Source organism: Chlamydotis macqueenii, chromosome 22 (genome assembly GCF_036417535.1).
Source record: "Chlamydotis macqueenii isolate bChlMac1 chromosome 22, bChlMac1.mat, whole genome shotgun sequence".
NCBI lineage: Eukaryota > Metazoa > Chordata > Aves > Otidiformes > Otididae > Chlamydotis > Chlamydotis macqueenii.
The window spans coordinates 734,012-751,626 of record NC_141577.1 but is presented as its reverse complement, the minus strand read 5'-3'; the positions used below and the strand labels follow the sequence as shown (position 1 = coordinate 751,626).

At 44.4% G+C, this 17,615-nt stretch overlaps 1 protein-coding gene across 5 annotated transcripts; it reads left to right on the top strand.

Moving 5' to 3' along the window:
- The first annotated feature begins 496 nt into the window (after nucleotides 1-496).
- Nucleotides 497-16,305, top strand: NIPAL3 (NIPA like domain containing 3). Of its 5 annotated transcripts, XM_086764945.1 has the most exons (14): nucleotides 498-845; nucleotides 1,980-2,387; nucleotides 4,139-4,207; nucleotides 4,306-4,477; nucleotides 4,578-4,637; nucleotides 5,423-5,568; nucleotides 6,370-6,466; nucleotides 7,730-7,865; nucleotides 8,570-8,658; nucleotides 10,129-10,192; nucleotides 11,196-11,290; nucleotides 11,959-12,154; nucleotides 12,316-12,396; nucleotides 14,749-16,305. In XM_086764945.1, the coding sequence occupies exons 2-13, from the start codon at nucleotides 2,289-2,291 to the stop codon at nucleotides 12,350-12,352; spliced, it is 1,260 nt and encodes a 419-aa protein (XP_086621071.1). In that variant the 5' UTR covers nucleotides 498-845; nucleotides 1,980-2,288; the 3' UTR covers nucleotides 12,353-12,396; nucleotides 14,749-16,305. The 5 variants fall into 5 exon arrangements, with proteins under 5 accessions (XP_086621072.1, XP_086621071.1, XP_086621069.1 ...); XM_086764946.1 differs by lacking the exon at nucleotides 12,316-12,396 and having other exon boundaries at nucleotides 497-845; nucleotides 5,447-5,568; XM_086764943.1 differs by lacking the exon at nucleotides 12,316-12,396.
- Nucleotides 16,306-17,615: the final 1,310 nt, after the last annotated feature.

The window sequence follows — 17,615 nt, the reverse complement described above, 5'->3', positions numbered from 1 at the left end:
CGCGGCCCAGGCAAGCGGCTCCGCGGCGTTACCGGAGCCCCGGCCCCGCCGGCGCCGCGGTGCATGCCGGGAGCAGCGGCAGCCCGCCCAGCCAGGGAGCGCGGTGCACGCTGGGAATGGCGAGCGCCTGACCGGCTGAGGCAGGGCGGGGCGCGCCAGGAGTGTTCCGTTCCGCCCCGCCCAGGTGAGGCGGCGTGGTGCGGCCGGTATCTACCGGTACCTGCCCGTGCCTCTGAGGACGCCCCGGCCCTCGGCGGTACCGGAATGCCCAGACAACGGCCGACCCCAGCTCTCCTCCAATAACTGCGCCTGTTACTTTGGGCCCTCCGGCAGGCGCCCAATCACAGGCGAACTCTCAGAGCCGCTCTGCAGGTCGTTGGGCATGCGCAGCTGGTTAAGGTGGCGCGGAGGAGCCTTGTTGCGCATGCGCCTTAAGGCCGCTCTGGCGGCCCTCACCTAGAGCTGCTGCCGCCGCCAGGGCGGGCCGTGCCGCGCCGTGCCGTGCCCGGCCGGGTGACAGTAGGGTGTGTCGGCCGCCCGGTAGCCCTGGGCGGCCAGCGCCCCCTCCTCTCCTCAGCAGCGAGGCTCCGGGAGGGGCCTGTGGGGCCTGGCTCGCAACAGGGCGGTGCCGCCGCCTTCTGCCCGCCCGCCTCCTCAGAGCTGGGCCAGGCCCGACTCCCGCCCGGCAGCCAATCCCCGCCGGCAACCGGGACCCAGCCCCGGGCTGACAGAGCTGGCGGCCAATCGCAGGGGGCGAGCAGGAACGGAACGCGACGCTCGGCCGGGACTCGGAGTTGGGGGCCGGAGGCGCGGGCATGGGGGCAGCGCGGCGGGGGCGGGAGCAGGTGAGTGCGCGGGGCCGGCCGCCTCCCCCCCCGGCGCTGCGGGTGTTCCGGGGGATTTCGGTCGGGAACAAACCGCCGCCGAGGTTCGGCTGCGAACCTCGGCCGGGCAGGGCGGCCTGCCCCGGGAAGGGGGTCCTGGGACACCCCCTGCCCTCAGCCAGGCCCTGCCCGGGCAGGGCTCCCTCACCCTGGGGAGCCTTTCCCCCCAGCTCCCCTCACAGCGGGGTGGGTTTGCCCTTTCACGGCCGGGCTGTCGTGCCGCCCCTGTCCCCTCACCCGCCATGAGTTAAAGTCATCCCTCGCAGGCCACGGGCGGCCTGCGTGCAGGTTAGGGCCTGAGCGTGGGTCGTGCTACATCAGGATGGGACCACAGGTCAGTTGTCCAGAGTCCGAGTCAAAGGGATGCTCAGCCTGCACCATTTCGGGCGGACTTTGAGTGCAGCAAAGTGCGGCTCACACCCCTGCAATGCCCCTCACACCCCAGCACCCCCCTCGATACAGAGGGGTCTTTCCAGCAGCGTCCGTTGCTCGGGGTCGCTGATGCTCCTTGAGGCCTTTGGTGAAAGGAGCCATCACGGCATGCAGGGGCTGCAGACCGGTTTGCTCTGTCGGTGCTTTCCAGACACCTGTAATGAGTCTGGCTTGAAGGACTTTAGCCTCCAAACTCTGCTCGCAGCAGTTACGCTGAAATGACCTCTGTTTGCGTGAGGAGCAGCACTGTCATCCCCAGCACGTGGGGATGGCATGACTAATGTAATGCTGCGTCCTGAACAAACAGCAGAGGTATGCAGGCAGTAGAGAAATTAAAAGCAGGGCTTGGAGGACTTCAGAGAGGTTTTGATAAGAGCTTTCCAAATGGCAAGGCATGGTGTTAAATGCCAGCTGGATATGCCACCCCTAGGGCCAAGCTAGTTGCAAGCTTTTGTAAAGCAAGGTCTGTGTGACTTTGTGTGCGAGACTGTGAGAAGACATTTAAACTCTGCTTTCTCTGCTGATCTGTGCAGCTGGTAGCTTGATTCCAGGGACTTTTCTGTGGTCTACCCTTCAGCAGGATTTCATTGCAGATTTTGGACTATTGAGTTCATTTGACCTAATTCTCTTTTTTTTTTTTTTTCCTTTTCTTTTTTTCCTTAGTGCCACCTTGGAGGAATATAACCTTGCTGCCCCACTGACTTGCTGGAAATACTGGCTTATCTACACTTCTGACTGCGGTGCTTACCCTATCTCAGTGTAGCCTGGTGGGGGAAGAAAAGCAGCAGACAGGCTACAGAGATTTTTTTGTGCTTCATTGAACTAATTGTTGCCTGTCCAAGAAAACAGGATGGATGGGAAGAAGTGGTACCAAGTTACAGACAAGGTGGTTCCAGCAGGGTCCAAGTCTCTTCTCTAAAGAGAAGTTCCAGCACCAAAGAGGCTGAAGAGCAAACACTCCAATCAGCCAAAATGGAAGGAGGCAATGGTCCAAATCTGCAACTTCAGCAACTCCCGTTGGCCACAGCAGCAGTTTCTGTGCAGCCGCACACTGACGCCTTTTCTTACAAGGTCAGACTTCTATCCCAGTCTCTTCCTAGAAGGCCCTAACTATTCAAGTAAGCTGTTAATGCCACTGTATTTTGGTTATTTTAAAGAGAAATTCTGTACGTTGAAGAGCTAGACAATATGAAGAAAGACTGTCTGTCAGTTAAAAGATCATGTGGATGTCTAAAGGTGGTTAGGTGCAGTAAATTCTGCCAGGTGCATTTTCAGACTAACCCGTACGTCAGTAACTGAGATGGGATGTGCTGGTCTGCTGTTTGTTCAAGTGCTTGAGTTTCAGGTGGGTAAGCCCACAGTTAGGCAGAGAGCCTGCAGCTGCGATGGGACGCGTTGCTGTAGTTCCTCCTTGTTCTCCAGCTGGGAACTGAGCTGTTCTCAAATCAGTTTCCTCTGGATCGTTGATTCTGAAGGTGTTCAGAAAATCCCAGCATGAAGGGCTTTTTTTCACTAGAAAAAGTACCTTGCTGAGAATGCAGTCCCAGGTGCACTGTAAAAGTCGACCAGACTGACATTAGCTTGCAAGCTCTCGTGGTCCAGAAGCCAGTCCCAAAGCGGCGCTGCACTTAAGGGCTTTTCAGCTGAGGCGCCGTCTCCTCCGTGTCTTCTAAACTGAAGTCCGGTCGCTGAACCAGTAAAATGTGCTGAGCGTCTCCAGCTACATCTGTGATCACACAGTGACGTTTTTCAGCCAGCTTTACTGTCTGGTGTGGGAAGATTTCTCAGGCTTTTTATTGAATGAAGCTGCTTGGGCAAATCTTATTTTGTACATCCTGATAAAGAGATTTTTGTTCCCCTGATAAGGACTTGAAACCTTAAAGTCCTTATCTTACGATGTATGAGAAAAGTAATAATAGTGTCTTTACTGTTAAGGGAGGAGTATGAATGTGAGCTGGTTATCCCAAATCAATCAAAGCAAGCGCTCCACTGTATCATGGAGACCTGCACTGAAGTGAAAAGTGCTGATGACATCTAATGAGATTTAGGCAGTTGTTGGAAGAACACAAATGCTAAATGGCCTGGCTTAGCCTCAGGCTCTTCTGTTCACTCCTAATGTACATTTCCTTTGCGACTCAGCCTGCTTTACATCATTTTATTTAAAATTCTGTGTTTAGACCGTGAGAATTATTGCTGAGCTGAGAATGCTAATGTAGAAGGGGTTGGGAGCTTGTTGGGAGTTGTTACCAGTTGCCTATTACTTTGGAACAATTGGTTCATATAAAAAGCAGCATAAAATCTGTGATAATTGGGCTGCCTCATCAAATGGGCTAAATTACCTACTGAACCAGCAGATGTTTTAAGTGCAGAAGAGCAGAATAGTTCTTAAGTTATGACCTGCAGAATGCAGAGGTTCCTGATCCATACTCTGCTGAATTCCAGGGCGACAAATGTCCTAAGGAAAAGAGTGTTGCAAAGGAAGAATGAGTGAATGGGTCGTTGTTGCATTCAACTGTATCTTCTTCCCCTCTGAGAAACTGCAGAGTGCAAATATATGCACATAAATTTAAGTCTCTTGTAGAAAGTGTCTGTTAAGGGTTATCTTCCAGCTGAGTTTCGCAGGTTGGGAGCACAGCCACAGGGAACTTACCTGAATTGCCCTAGATCACTTAGAAAGGGAGGAAGATAAACAGGGATTTTATTGACAGGGCATCTAGGAACTGTTTTAAGTCTGCTCTCTTCCAGGTCATGCAAAATGCTCCAACTTCCTTCAGGGTCCAATGGCTGGATTTAATATCTGTGTATTTACTTTATTTTTACAGGAGAACTTGATTGGTGCGTTACTAGCTATTTTTGGGCATCTTGTTATCAGTATTGCACTCAACCTCCAGGTGAGTCTCATGAAGCAAATATTGATCCTACCTCAACCATCCTGCTTTAAAAAGCATCAAGCACACCAAAGATTCTTTGCCTTTATTTTCTTTTCTAGAAATACAGCCACATCCGACTGGCAGGTTCGAAAGATCCTCGAGCCTACTTCAAAACCAAGACATGGTGGTGTGGACTGTTTCTGCTGGTGCTGGGAGAACTGGGAGTGTTTTCCTCTTACGCATTTGCTCCTCTTTCACTGATTGTGCCGCTCAGTGCAGTGTCTGTTATAGGTAAGGGGGAAAGGGACAACCATCTGAGTGCCTTTCAGTGTGAGACGGCTGATCACTGGACTGATACATAACTCACCGTTTCTCTCTCCTTTTTTTATAGCTAGTGCAATCATAGGAATTATATTTATTAAAGAAAAATGGAAGCCTAAAGATTTTTTGAGTAAGTTCCACAGTTCCTTTTCATTTACCCTCTCTATTTACAAGCCATTCAACATCTAGCATGGCCTCTCAAGACTGATAATTAGAGAGATCTCCAAGATCTGGCAAGATCTCCATTAGCTATAGTACCTTTTCGAAGAAATGCGTCATCTCATTCACTGTTTGTTAAAAATTTGTTTGTTTGTTTGTTTTCTGACTTGTGCAAAGTCATCTGAATCTCACAGATGTTAGAAATACATGGAAATGGTGTGTGTTTTGCAGGATTTGAGAATCGTGGTTCAGTGGGCTGAAGCTGCAGCCTAGGGCCTTGACTCTGCTCTAGTGTAGGCACAACTGAGTCGGCTGAATTTCAAGCATGTGCAAGGGTTTGCAGAACTGGGGCATTCATTCCTCCGTCCCCTAGAAAATGGGCTGTGGGCAGTGCCAGGCAGGGTAAGCCCCAGATCTAGATCTTGTAGCTCCTGTTTGTTTAGCAGATGCTACCTAGTGTGAGCTTTTTTTTTCCCCTCAACTTACAGCACTCGCATTGCCTAGGGTTTGTTTGCCGGTTTGGTTTTTTTGTTTGTTTTTTTTTTTTCTTTTTTTTTTTTTTGTTCTAATATTTTGAAAGTGGGGCATGAAGGGCAGAGGAATGAGTCATTCAGAGGAACGTGCATGATGTCATTAATGGTCACAATGCATGTGTGATAGTAATTCCATGCATTCACACTAACCCACTAACTTTGTCCTCTCTCTCTCTTTTTTTTTTTCTTTTTTTTTCTTTTTTTAATCCTTTCGTTGCCAAAGGGCGCTATGTTTTGTCCTTTGTAGGCTGTGGTTTGGCAATTGTTGGAACTTACCTGCTGATAACATTTGGACCTAATAGTCATGAGAAGATGACAGGAGAAAATATCACTAGGCATTTAGTGAGCTGGCCATTTCTGTTGTATATGGTAAGATGGCCCATAAAACATGGGACAGTTTTCTGCTATGCCTGACTGGGAGTTTCATCTCAAGCATTATTTTTCCTTGTGGTTATTAGCAATATTCCTTGTACTTGCTAATGAACCCATGCCACCTTTTCCTGGTGTCAGTCCCACATTGCCTGTGGGCATCTGCATGTGCACTTTGGAACCCTCTCATTCTTTCTCTCAGTTATTCTGTTAGGACTTTAAATACCTTTAACTGAAAGGTTTTAAAATAGCTCGCTTTCTGCCTGACCTGTCAGCCGTGGCCTGTGGCAGTAGTACAGATGGCAGCTGAGAGCAACTGTTCCAGAGGTGTCCAAATACTGTGCTTGCATCTGGGCTTTTTCTAGGCTGACTTTCTCTGGTGCCATCGGTCTCTGATGGAAAATCTTCATAAGATCTATCCTTTTTTTTTTTTTTTTTTAATTGAGATAAGTTTGGCCATTAAATAAGATGTGTGCTGCAGGGATCACTTAAAGAACCTCATTACGGAAAGTAGGCTGAGCACCTCTGATGTGAATATTGTCAGGATTATTTGATCTGCTGCTTTACCATGAATATAACATCAAAAGTGTCCCATGTTTCCTGTTCTGCAAGAAGCTATTGAATATCTCATCTAATTAGAATGTAAGATCTTGCTGAATTTGATCTATAATTGTGTGGGATCCTAATTTTCTTTTGATTTCCCTTATTGTATAATTTTAATGTTTGACTGGCTTAAATTCAGTTTACTGCCAACTCCATGTACCTCACGTCTTTTAAGATTCTCATTTCTATCTTTTGTAGCTTGTGGAGATCATCGTATTCTGCCTGCTACTGTATTTTTACAAGGAGAAAAATGCAAACTACATTGTAGTTATTCTTCTGCTGGTAGCTTTGCTGGGTAAGTTGATATGGACTTGCAAGATCTTCTCACTCTGGCTTGTAACAGTAAGCTACAATAAAATGAAACATCTATGGCTTACAGGGAAGTATATTGACCTAATTAATGTCATAAAATGCACCAACCTACTCCAGAAATGTTACTACAAATTAGATTAAGCTAATGTCTTGCAGTGACGTTTAGGATCTTTGCAAAGGACCTTTGAACAATTAAGATCTATTTTCCATAAGAATGCATAATCTGACAAGTGCTGAAAGTGCAAGTTATTTATTAGTGTTCTCAATTTTAACCCGTGCATGCAAAGCATGGTGCGATATCTTATCTATTCGGTGGATAAGGAAGGCTGATGCAGTGGATGAAATAAAGCATTTGACCTACAAGAATCTTCTTGGCTCTGGGAAGATTTGCTGTGTGGCTAAAGAAATGATAAATGCTCTGCCATGCCAGTATGTTGCAGTTTAGACTGGGGAGCCTCTGGGCATGGGGTCAAATGATGCTTTTGCTATCCTCATAGCCTACAGTGGCTTTGGAAAGGCCAGGATTCCACTTGTACTTTTCTCCACATTCATCTGTTTTTTTTTTTTTAAGAAACTGTGATCAATTAAACTTTAAACAGAGCGAATAATAGCAAGGCAGTGACGCAGTCTGATGTGCCGTTGAATCTATGTCGCAGTCCTCAATTTTTGCTATTTATACAACCTCAGTCACTGCAGTGTCTTGTCTTTTTTTTTTTTTTTTTTTTTTAACTGTTTGGAATTGGTAACTGATGCCTCAGAGGCTGTGTGAATCACAGACAAAGCAGCTATCCTAATTCTGAACGGCCCTGACTTGTGCTTTCAAGAAATGGAAAGGAAGTAGGTTCTTTCTGATTCTTGTTTTGAAAACTTCCTTTATTAACCAAGCCAATATGGCATCAGAAAGGAAAATTTGTATCCTTCCATCATGTGATTGCATAACACTCTTTAAACACTTAAAAACCCCAGTAAATCCTCCCAGTCCCGTAGTCAAGGGAACAGCGGTACAGCAAGGTTAAGTGATTTACTGAAGGTCAGTGTGGTGAAGTTGTTGGGGATAAACCTGGCAGAGCTGGCGATAAAACAGGCAGTTTGCATCCCTTGTTTCGCCGGGCAGAAGGAGGGTTCCAGCGCTTGTAGATCCTGGTTTTGTTTGCAGCTGCTTGTCACGTACAGAGCAAATGAGCAGTGTTGCTGTCCCACTGGACACCTCTCAGTGCGTCAGCTGCATCTTGGCAAACGTTCACAGGTTCCATGACTGTTGTGACCGTGAAGGCTGTGGCAGGCATGATTGTTGTCTCCATACAAGGAAACCTACAACTCGACTACCCGATATTTTATATCATGTTGGTGTGCATGATTGCGACAGCCATCTTTCAAGCAACGTAAGACATTCACTTTCTTTTTTTTCACAATTACTGTGTGTAACTGGGCCAGTTTCAGTGGATTGGGAATTAGTGGGCTGTTTGCTATCCGTTCCAAGAATGCTGATTAAATTTTAGGAGAAGAATTATCCATTTTCTTCTGTGATCTCTCATCAAATCCACATCACAGGAGTCTGGGATAGTGGTGGTTTTTTGCTTTTCCATGTAATGACACTGCCAAGTAGTTTTAATCCCAAATTTATACTTCATTCCAGTATTTGCAAAAAAAAAAAGTTAGAATCATAGAGGAATGAAGTGGCAAATTGAATACAATATCTGTGCACTGGCTAAAATCAAAGTGCAAAATCGGTGTTGTTGACGATGTGTTTTTTTCCTCTGTGCTTGTAATAACATAAAAAGCTGGGAGCAGCAAGGGACAAAAAAGCTGTTCAAAACATGAGTGACATTTTGGCTCTGCGGTCAGTGGCAGTAATTTCACTGCCTTTACTCAATACAGCCATGAGGCTTCTCTTCTATCTTTATATTAATTCCAAAGGATGCTGCTGCAGGTTTAGTGAGAAAGACAGACAATAAAGTTTCTTAAATTTATGCGTCACTTCTGAAAGGTGTTTCCAAAAAGGAGACCTGTACTGGTCTATGATAACTGCTATACAATTTGAGTATCCTTCCCAAATCAACCCCTGTTGTCTGTCACTGTATTGCAGATTTTTAGCTCAAGCCTCGCAGCTGTATGACTCATCTCAGATCGCCAGCGTCGGCTATATCCTGTCCACCACAGTAGCAATCACAGCAGGTAACAGGGCACAAAACAGTCTGTTGGTCCTTTCTAAAAGAAGGGCAAAAGATTTTGGAAAATAAGCCCCGCTTGCAGATGAGGAGGGTGAATACTCAGCAAGATGATGACTTGTATTTCCTTGTCATCTCTCTTCTGCAGCTGGCTTTGTTTCTTTTTTCTTTCAGAAAATGTGAATTATCCCATTAGACTGTGTTAACATTTTCTGTTAAGTTCTGTCATTTTGTTTAAAGTGCATTTGAGACTGTCTTACTCATACCATGCTAGCGTGTAGAAGAAAAGGGTGGTACATGCTCTTAGATGTGCAGCTTGAATATGCAGCTAAAATTTCTCCTTGCATACCTTTATCAGGAATTTGTTAAAATTTATATGATACCGTGTATAAATGTATTTGCTTCCTCTGTTCAAAGGTGCTACTCTTCCCCATGGTCTTGTCTGCATTGTACCTAGAATGCAGCTGCTCACAACTTTATAGGCACTTTTCTTTCTGAGCAGTTTACTCGAATTTCAGCCCTTTCACACATAGGAAAAACTTTGTCTGCATGAACAAATATGAGCGTTCTAATCCCCCTTAGGCTTCAAACCTGATGAGCAGCCTTTTTAAGGTTTTGTTCTTGTCGGTTAGACACATGAGCAAACATGGGGGGAAAAACCAACCAACCAAAAAACCCCACACAACCCCAACACTGGAGAAAGCGCGTCTGCTTGACAGTGCTGGATGCTCTCTGTGTGAATAGTAACCCTTTTCCAGGTGTATAAGGGCGGTAGCCCCCCGTAAATTACACATTGCCTTTGAGTGCTCTTCTTCAATGTCATGAGAGAGTACGGCCTTCTCTTTGGCCAATGTTTATTTCCTGTCGTGTTCTAAGCCATATGCTGCTCTCAGATTAATCAGTTTATTTACTTTCCTTCAATTAGAAATGTAAAGAGTGGGAGCCAGAATGGGTGTCCTGTTGACATCCAGGACGCCAAGGACACTTGTCACCTTATCAGTTTGAGCTATATGTACTTGTTTGGGGTCAAGAGTTTGTATCCCCTTGTGGTTAGAGAGGTCGGATTTTGTTTGTCGTTCGGACTTCAGAAGTATGGTCTCTCTTGTTTATACGGAAACCACTGCTGTATGGTGCGAATTTGGCTCAGGCTTTATTAGCGTAGTGACCTGCAATAGTTCCAATATGGGAAGATTTGTACCAGCCGCTGGGCTGCGGTACAGGTTTAGTTGCATCTGTAATAGTTACACCAGTATAACTATTTCAGTAATGAAATTCTAAAAGATTTGTCAGTAAACTGTGTAACAGTGGGAATCAGGCCACCTTTTCCTGTCTTAAGGTCATTAAAAAACCAAAGGTGTCAACTGTAAAATAGGAATGTTAAATGATTTGGTTTCTGGAGAGCCTAGTGCTGGAGATGTAGCTCTAGTTGCTCATGTAAGCTAAGAAGAAAGACGTCATGAATGATTTCCTTTTCAAGGAGCAACTTTTTACCTGGACTTCACTGGCGAAGATGTTCTCCATATATGTATGTTTGCGCTTGGGTAAGTTTTTAAAGTTTCCTTAATAGAGAGCTGGAAAGTATGTCTTCATATGACTAAAATTTTAAAAATACATATCTAACTATCTGCCCATCTGTGTTCTGGAAGTATGTACTGTCCTGGAGAGGAGGACAAACTGAAAGCACTGTCTCTGTTGGCGCAGCGGCCCATAGATCTCAGTACCTTGTCTGGGTGATGATGGATGCTCTAGAGGAGCTGTATAATGTGAAGTTATGCATAATTGTACAACATTAAACACTAAATCCCTTGCTGACTGTACAGGAGATCAGCCTGGATGTTGAAGCTGTTTCTCAAGCTATCTGCTCATGAATCGTGGACTGCAGAATAATCAAAATAAGCAGTCTCTAAGGGATCTATTGCAGGTTTTGCACTGAGCCTTCACTCAGCTGTGACTGGACTTCTGGAGTCTTGTTCCTTAGGGCATGGGCACTCGCACCGTGCAGATACGATCAGTAAAACATTTGCTGTGTAACTCAGCATTTAGTTCTAGTACAGTGTCTTGATGTGATTAGCTCTCGTAATCATGGGACATTCTGAAATGTCCTTCAGATTAGTACACAAAAAACAATTGGGCAATTAATGTTATGAACTGCGCCTTTCTCTGTCAACATACTCTAAAAATCAAGATCGACAGTTGTTAGTGTGTTTACCTATGGGAAAGCTTTCGAAGGTCAGGCTGCCAAATCCTGGAATTTCATCAAAGAAAACTGAATTTTCATATGGTTCCTTTCCCCTTCAGTTAGTCAAGATTAATTAATGAACATGACAACTTTTCCCTGTGTTTTGATAAGAAAATGTGAAATTGTTCTGATTGCTAGGTGCATTTCAGTACTGTTGAAGAGGGTTATTGAGCTGAGACAGTTTCCTGTAATTCGGACTTCACAGTTCTGCCTTTTTCAGTTCGGAATTCTTTATGGTGCAACATGCAACGTTACCTCCTCTCCCTTTTCACAGTTATCTCAGTAGATCTTGTCTTCTCTCTCAGGTGCCTCATAGCATTTCTAGGTGTCTTCCTGATCACAAGAAATAGGAAGAAATCTGTACCATTTGAACCCTACATATCAATGGATGCCATGCCAGGTAACAGTAAAAATACAGTTTTTATTACTTTTTCTCTTTTAAGTGTTGGGCTTCACAGTGAAAGCTCAGGCTTTAGGCTCTGTTAAGTCTATCAGGCGGCTCTGTTGTTTTCTAGTTTTTCCTTCTCTTGTTTGTGCCTTGGGAGGGGTATGTACCTGTTTTGCATGGAGCAGAGAAGAGATGATGTCACTCACACTGCATCCTCTGACACCGGGGGGGTGTCAGACTTGGTCAGCATAGCCTTGTCCAGTTGGCTGCTGTCTGGGAAGATGAACCAGTTTTGAGCATTTGCTTGGGATTGGGCTTGGGCTTCATCCAGCAGGAAGAACTGATTACTGGGGAAGACTGAAGTAGGCTGCAAGAGGTGGAGGCCAGGGAGAGAAAAAATCTATTTTGGGAAGTACAGCTAAACTTTCTGGTGAGCTGTACAAAAGATAAGCAGCACTTGATAAATAACTGCCTGCCATCCCTCATTCACTTGAAGCTTATTTCTCCATTAGTTGCTTTAGTGCTAAGCAGAAAAACGTTATGTTTTTCATTTAACACTCAAGCAGCTGATGAGCCGCGTATCACTAACCCTGAGACTATATAATTTGCTGATTTAACAGCGTGCAGGAAAAATGCTCTTTTGTTTCTAAGCATTTAATCTCTGTCTTTGCTCTTTTCAGGCATGCAGAACATGCACGATAAAGGGATCGCAGTTCAGCCTGACCTCAAATCTTCTTTTTCCTACGGTGCCCTAGAGAACAATGACAACATGCCGGAAATTTATACGCCAGCTACATTGCCGATCGTGCAAGAGCAACACGGTTTCAAAGGAGTTTCTGCTCCACCCTACCGGGTGCTGGAGCACAGCAAAAAGGAGTGAGTGACCTTTAAGGAACCGATTTGAATCGTCAGAAGTATGACCTTTATTTATTTACCCATTAAAATACAAGCAAATGTAAAGCCAACCTTGATATAGTTTAAAGCTCCTCTCAAACTAGCTTTCAAGGCTGATTATTAAAATAAACAACTTTCTGTAGCTGTGAAGTTGAAAGCATTCATTTTGGCAAGCGGTAAATCCCAGTTCTCCATTGAAGGCTGCTGTCTGGAAGCGTGAAATGGTGAGTGCAATAATAATGGCAGTATGAAACCAATGAGATAGCAGATGCTGTGAAAATGCAGAGCTGTGGGAAGACAAGTGGCTGTGCAATGTTTAGTCCTGCAGAGAGTGGGTTTATCTCCAAATAGAAGTTTTTCAGGACTTGCTCACAGAGAGAGGAGGGCAGGACTTAATCTTTCAAATATAGAGACTGTGATGGATTTCCAGAAAAGTTGTAAGTCCTTATGTCTCTAGCGTAACCACCCATCTACCTTAACATGGCAATAACATGTACTTGCTTTCAAGCACGAATACTGAAACTTCCTGTGTCTTTAGAGCAGCATAACTGGCTAGGGTAAGCAAGCTACTTCATTCCTTCAACACGTGAATCTCGGGCACTTCCTGTACAACTGTTCTCTGACTAGTGTTGAACACGTGCACTCAGAATGTGAATTGGTTTTGTAGCACCACTGGATTACATGGCAGCTTAGAACAAAAATTACTTACCAGTTTTCTGGTTTCATAGTAAGAGCTTCAAGTTGGCTTAAATGGTGCAGAGGGAAGACTGTGAAGTACAAGAACGAGAGAAATGAGAATAGTAACGTGACTGGTGGGAATTTTTTGTAGTTCTTGATAAGGTCCTAGTTCTCTATCACTTTTATGTTCTTTCTGGTTGAGGCAGAATTTTCAATTTTGTTTAGTGGTCTTAAATGCTTAAAGGTGTTGACATTCCTTAATTAAAAACTTCAGTCTACGTGTTGTAGTCTGGGGTCATCCCCCTTCTTTTTTTTTCTTTTTTTTTTTCTTTAAAAAAAGCAAAAAAGGGCATTGGTCTAATACTGTGAATGACCTAAGAAGAAAAAAAGAAGCCTACACAGTCCAGCACTCAGTGAGGACTGTAAGAATAATGGAGCATTGTGTACTCCTGATATTTATCTTTCCAGCTTCCAAGAGATGGCTAGAAGCTGATAGGAAGGGAGAATAGACCCAAAGGGTGGGGAACTTGTCAAGTGAAAAGGACAAAGTACGCTTACTGGCATATGCAGGTTACACTGGCACTTTGATATCATCATCTTCTCTAAAAGCTGTTGTCTTGCTGGGAAACAGAATTTTAAGTGTACTCGGCGTGGCTTGGACTGTATGCCTAGAGGAGCGTCCCTGTGACCTTAGAAGACTTTATTTGAAATGAACAGTGCTTGTGTTCCGCGCATTCTTTAAGTGGTTAACTCTGATACCAAGGGGTTTAGGAGGATCTTGGACTTGGAACAGTGGCCTTCTGCATTTTAATTTTTTTTTTAATTGACTCATGGCCAGTTTCTGTTCTCACTACCAAAAAGAAAATTCCCAAAAACGCCACTCACTTGTATATAGTTACTCCAGAGCTGCTATTGTGTATGACAACAGAACTTTCTTTTGCATATGTTTGCCTTGCCAGCTATGATTACTAATTCAATCTGGAAATACTTGAGATTGCTGTGGCATTTTTGTGCAGCTTAGAAAAATTACAGCCTTCCTCCCCTGCAAAGAGTAGATGCCTCATGGCTCTACGTGTACCTATATGTGAAGTTCCTTCACCAACTTGGCATGTCTGACAATGCAGATCTTATCAGTGGCATCCCATACACTACAGCTTATGAAACCTCAAGAAATAACAGCTTTTCTTTTACCTTCAATACTTCTTGTGTTTAAGTAAGATAACAATGTTAATGGGCTAATACTGCCAGAACATTAATCTTGTTGGAGTTGCAGTGACACTGATTTACTGCCTTTGGCTTTGTATCCCCGGTAATCAATTGTTTGTGAATTTATGTGCAGCTTTTGTTCATTAACAATACAAACCAAAGCAGTACCGGGCAGGCTGAATGGGAAGGGTACAAGAACGCTGGCTTTTCTTATCTCTTCCCTTTTAATCAATGAGGCAGTAGCTGTTTTGACCCATTAGTTCTGAAACCACAGAAACATACTGTTTTAAAACAAGCTGTGCTAAAGCATGCATAGCTACAAACTCTGCTCTTTACATGGCAATAGTCTCTGGGTTTTATTACAGATGTTGCGGTGGTATAAAATAATCAGAAGCGCCTAAATATTTTGCTGTTGACTTCTACTATTACCATGGTCCCATATGTAACAGAACGTAGTTCTCTCAGTTCTTAGTTTTTCAGTAGTATTTAAAAACCACAGGCAACTGCTGTGCAGACTTTGTAGCCAGTAAATAGCTGGTTATGTTTTTCTCCTAATCATGGGACCTGACATGAGAGACGGACACAGAGCGCTTTGCCAGCAGGGAGAGAGCTGCTCTGATGCCGAGCCCCTGCTCGGACTTTTCTTTTGTGGGCTGCTCTCTGGCCTGACTCAGTGACTCTTTTTTTTTCAGTAAGCTGCCTGGATTTGGCACAGCCCTGCAGCCTGAGCACTGACTGACTCCTGGCCTGACCCTCCTCTGCCAGAGAGCCCTCAGTTGTCAGCATGTGGCTGTCTTCTGCTCTGAGTGAAATTTCCCCGAGACATAACCTGAGCTTTTGTATTATTGTGCTATTTTGGCCCTTTTCTTTCAAAGACTCTAAAGGCAAGAGTCTTTCTCTAAAGCTTTATATAACCTTGTTTTATTTACACAGTCTGTGTGTGTAAATAATTCTACTTAATAATGCCTGTCCCCTTTACCTGCCCCGAGACTTGCTTTTGGAAACTTCCTGACAAAGGACTCCAAGGGAGGTGATGTCCGTTTCTACAGCACATAAATCACAACATTGTGATTACTCCATTGTGCCACAGCAGCAGAGCCTGAGGTGTTCCTTGGGCCACAGGCCTCGGCTCCATGCACTGATGCTGTAAGGGTTGCATTTTTGCGGGTCTGTGTCAGCCGCTGTAAGCACAGTAGTAGGGCTGCCAGACTGCACCTCGCTCCTGCTTGCTGCCATGTTCAATACTTGAATTTTAAAACGTGGAGGGTTTTTTTTTTTTTTTTGTATTTTATGTACTTCCTCCTTTCTTGCTCTTTCTCCCGAGCTTCCAAAAGATTTTATTTTCTGCGCCGTCTTGCAGCTGCCATCTCTGTTGCTGAGAAGGCACGAACAGGGCCCCTGCAAGCCCAAGGTGTTTAACCTGACTGTAGGACTTCAGCACTCTTCCTGACAGTGGGAGGTATAGCTCAGGGTTGAAATAAACTCCTTAACTCCCTTCTAGTTCAGAGCTTACAAGCTGAAACCAGGAAGCTATCTGTACCCTCAAGACTGTATTTTTACAGAACATTTCTTGGTCTGAGGTGACAATGGCCAGGCCTGGGATTGCAGCAAACATTTAAAACTGAACAGCACATAAAAATTTGAGAGGAGCCCCATGTCACATTCTGGTCCTTCTTGCAGCGTGAAAAATAATCTGTTGGTGTACAGCACACTTTGTTTATGTCAAAACTTCAGTCTATCCAGGGCTGATCCCGAGAGGCAGGGCACTGTAAACAGAGGAGTATGCTTAGATTTCCGAGTGTGCAGCATTTTTCAGCACCAAGGGCTGAAAAAGCGTGCACTAAAATCAACTGACTGCTGTGTCCTTCACTAAACTGTTAGAATAGCTCCTTGACTATCTCCTAGCTTCTTTATCAAATGTGAACTGACATCTGTTGCCTCCACACTCTGGCTTTTCAATGCACCAGAGCACTTACTACGTTCTCAGCGTGTATCTTACGTGTAACTTAATGCTGTGCAATACAGCTCCCGTGTTCGCTGAATGTACAGAATGACCTGCCTACAATGTTCTCTTGTTCACATTAAATGTGTAAATAATCAAGCTTTACAGTACTGTACTATAAGGATAACTGCTTAAATTTTCATAAGCAATGCTGCATGTCTATTTAATTCTATTTGTCTTTCAGGTGAGAACTTTGGAAATGAAACTTAATAAATTAATAAACTTAATTGTGGTAAAACTTACAGAATTCTGCCCTGATCCATACTCTTGGTATAGCTTTAATTGGTCACAAATATCTTGAGAGAAGTTAAGATGGAATTTAGTTTACTCATAACTACTGCGTGCATTCAAATAACTGTGGTCTTTAACAGGACACCTGTAAATGACATGCAGATTGCTGCAGCATTACTCATGCTTGGAGACCAATGAGTCTCCAGGTGTTTGGTGTCAGCTTTAGGAATCATGCAGTTTGCTTTAAAATCTTAGTTTTACGGGGCTTTAACAATCTTTGTATTATTTCAGAGAAGAGCTTGAAAATGTGATCCAAGTATAGCCTAAAGGAGGGGGGCACAAGATCAGCCAAATCACAAAACCAAAAGCGTGGTATCATTGGTGGCCCGACTCATGATTTTTGCATGCGTGCCAACTCAGTACTGAACTGGAGACAACAGCATGCGTCTCTGAGACAGCGAAGACCTCTAGGACTGGTTGGGAGCTGTAAGAGGTGCCATCCTTCCGATGCAGGGTATCAGGTCTGATTGCAGGAGCAGGCAGCGTCAGGGCATTTCCTAACAATGCCATTAGCAGATACAGACGGTCAGAAACTTAGAATACTGGCAGTGTAGCTTAATTGAATGCTTGCCAACCTAATTAACACTCACAATATGGGTTTTAGTCCAGGGGGATAAGCAGAAGATAACCCTCAGGATACTCTTAATTAAATGTATCTCTTGGGGTCCCAAACCACAAATGCAAAAAAAACCGAGAGCAGCCTTATCCACTGGGGTGTTAAAGCTGCACTTCAGAGAGGTCCCCAGGCACGCATGTTATAACACCAGCTAGCACCTTCCTGAATGCTTGCAGAAGCAGCAGTCTCTGATAAATGTGGTAAGACTCTGTTAACAGGCATCCTTTAAGGGTTAATGTGTTATATCAGAGACAACTGTGTTAACTGCTAGTATAAAGAGGTGGCGATCAAGCCAGATGGCAGGAGCCTTACAAAAGAGGTGTTATTACAGATGACAGAGTATTTAAAATGCCCCTGAAATGGACACAGATGTGGAGTGAGTTTGTAGTATTAAAGCAGAATATATTGCTGGCCAGGGAGGAAAAACAAAGTATCGAGTTAATAAAGCATGTGATTGCAGCAGGGAACGGCTAAGGTAATTGAGATGAACTAACCACCGCCTACATTTGCGCTGCTTTTAAACTGCAGTCTTTCTCTGGACAGGCAGGACTGATGTGACCTTTCTAAAGGTGAATTCTGCTATGCCCGGTTTTGTTCCAAGGGAAACATCTGCACTATGGACAAATTGCAAGCCTGGTAAAGACCACCAG

Excerpts from the sequence above, each read along its gene's own strand:
- NIPAL3 (XM_086764943.1), top strand. The coding sequence starts at position 2,289 with ATGGAAGGAGGCAATGGTCCAAATCTGCAACTTCAGCAACTCCCGTTG. Across the intron at positions 4,208-4,305 it reads GTATTGCACTCAACCTCCAG|AAATACAGCCACATCCGACT; the intron begins GTGAGTCTCATG and ends TTTCTTTTCTAG. Across the intron at positions 5,569-6,369 it reads GGCCATTTCTGTTGTATATG|CTTGTGGAGATCATCGTATT; the intron begins GTAAGATGGCCC and ends TATCTTTTGTAG.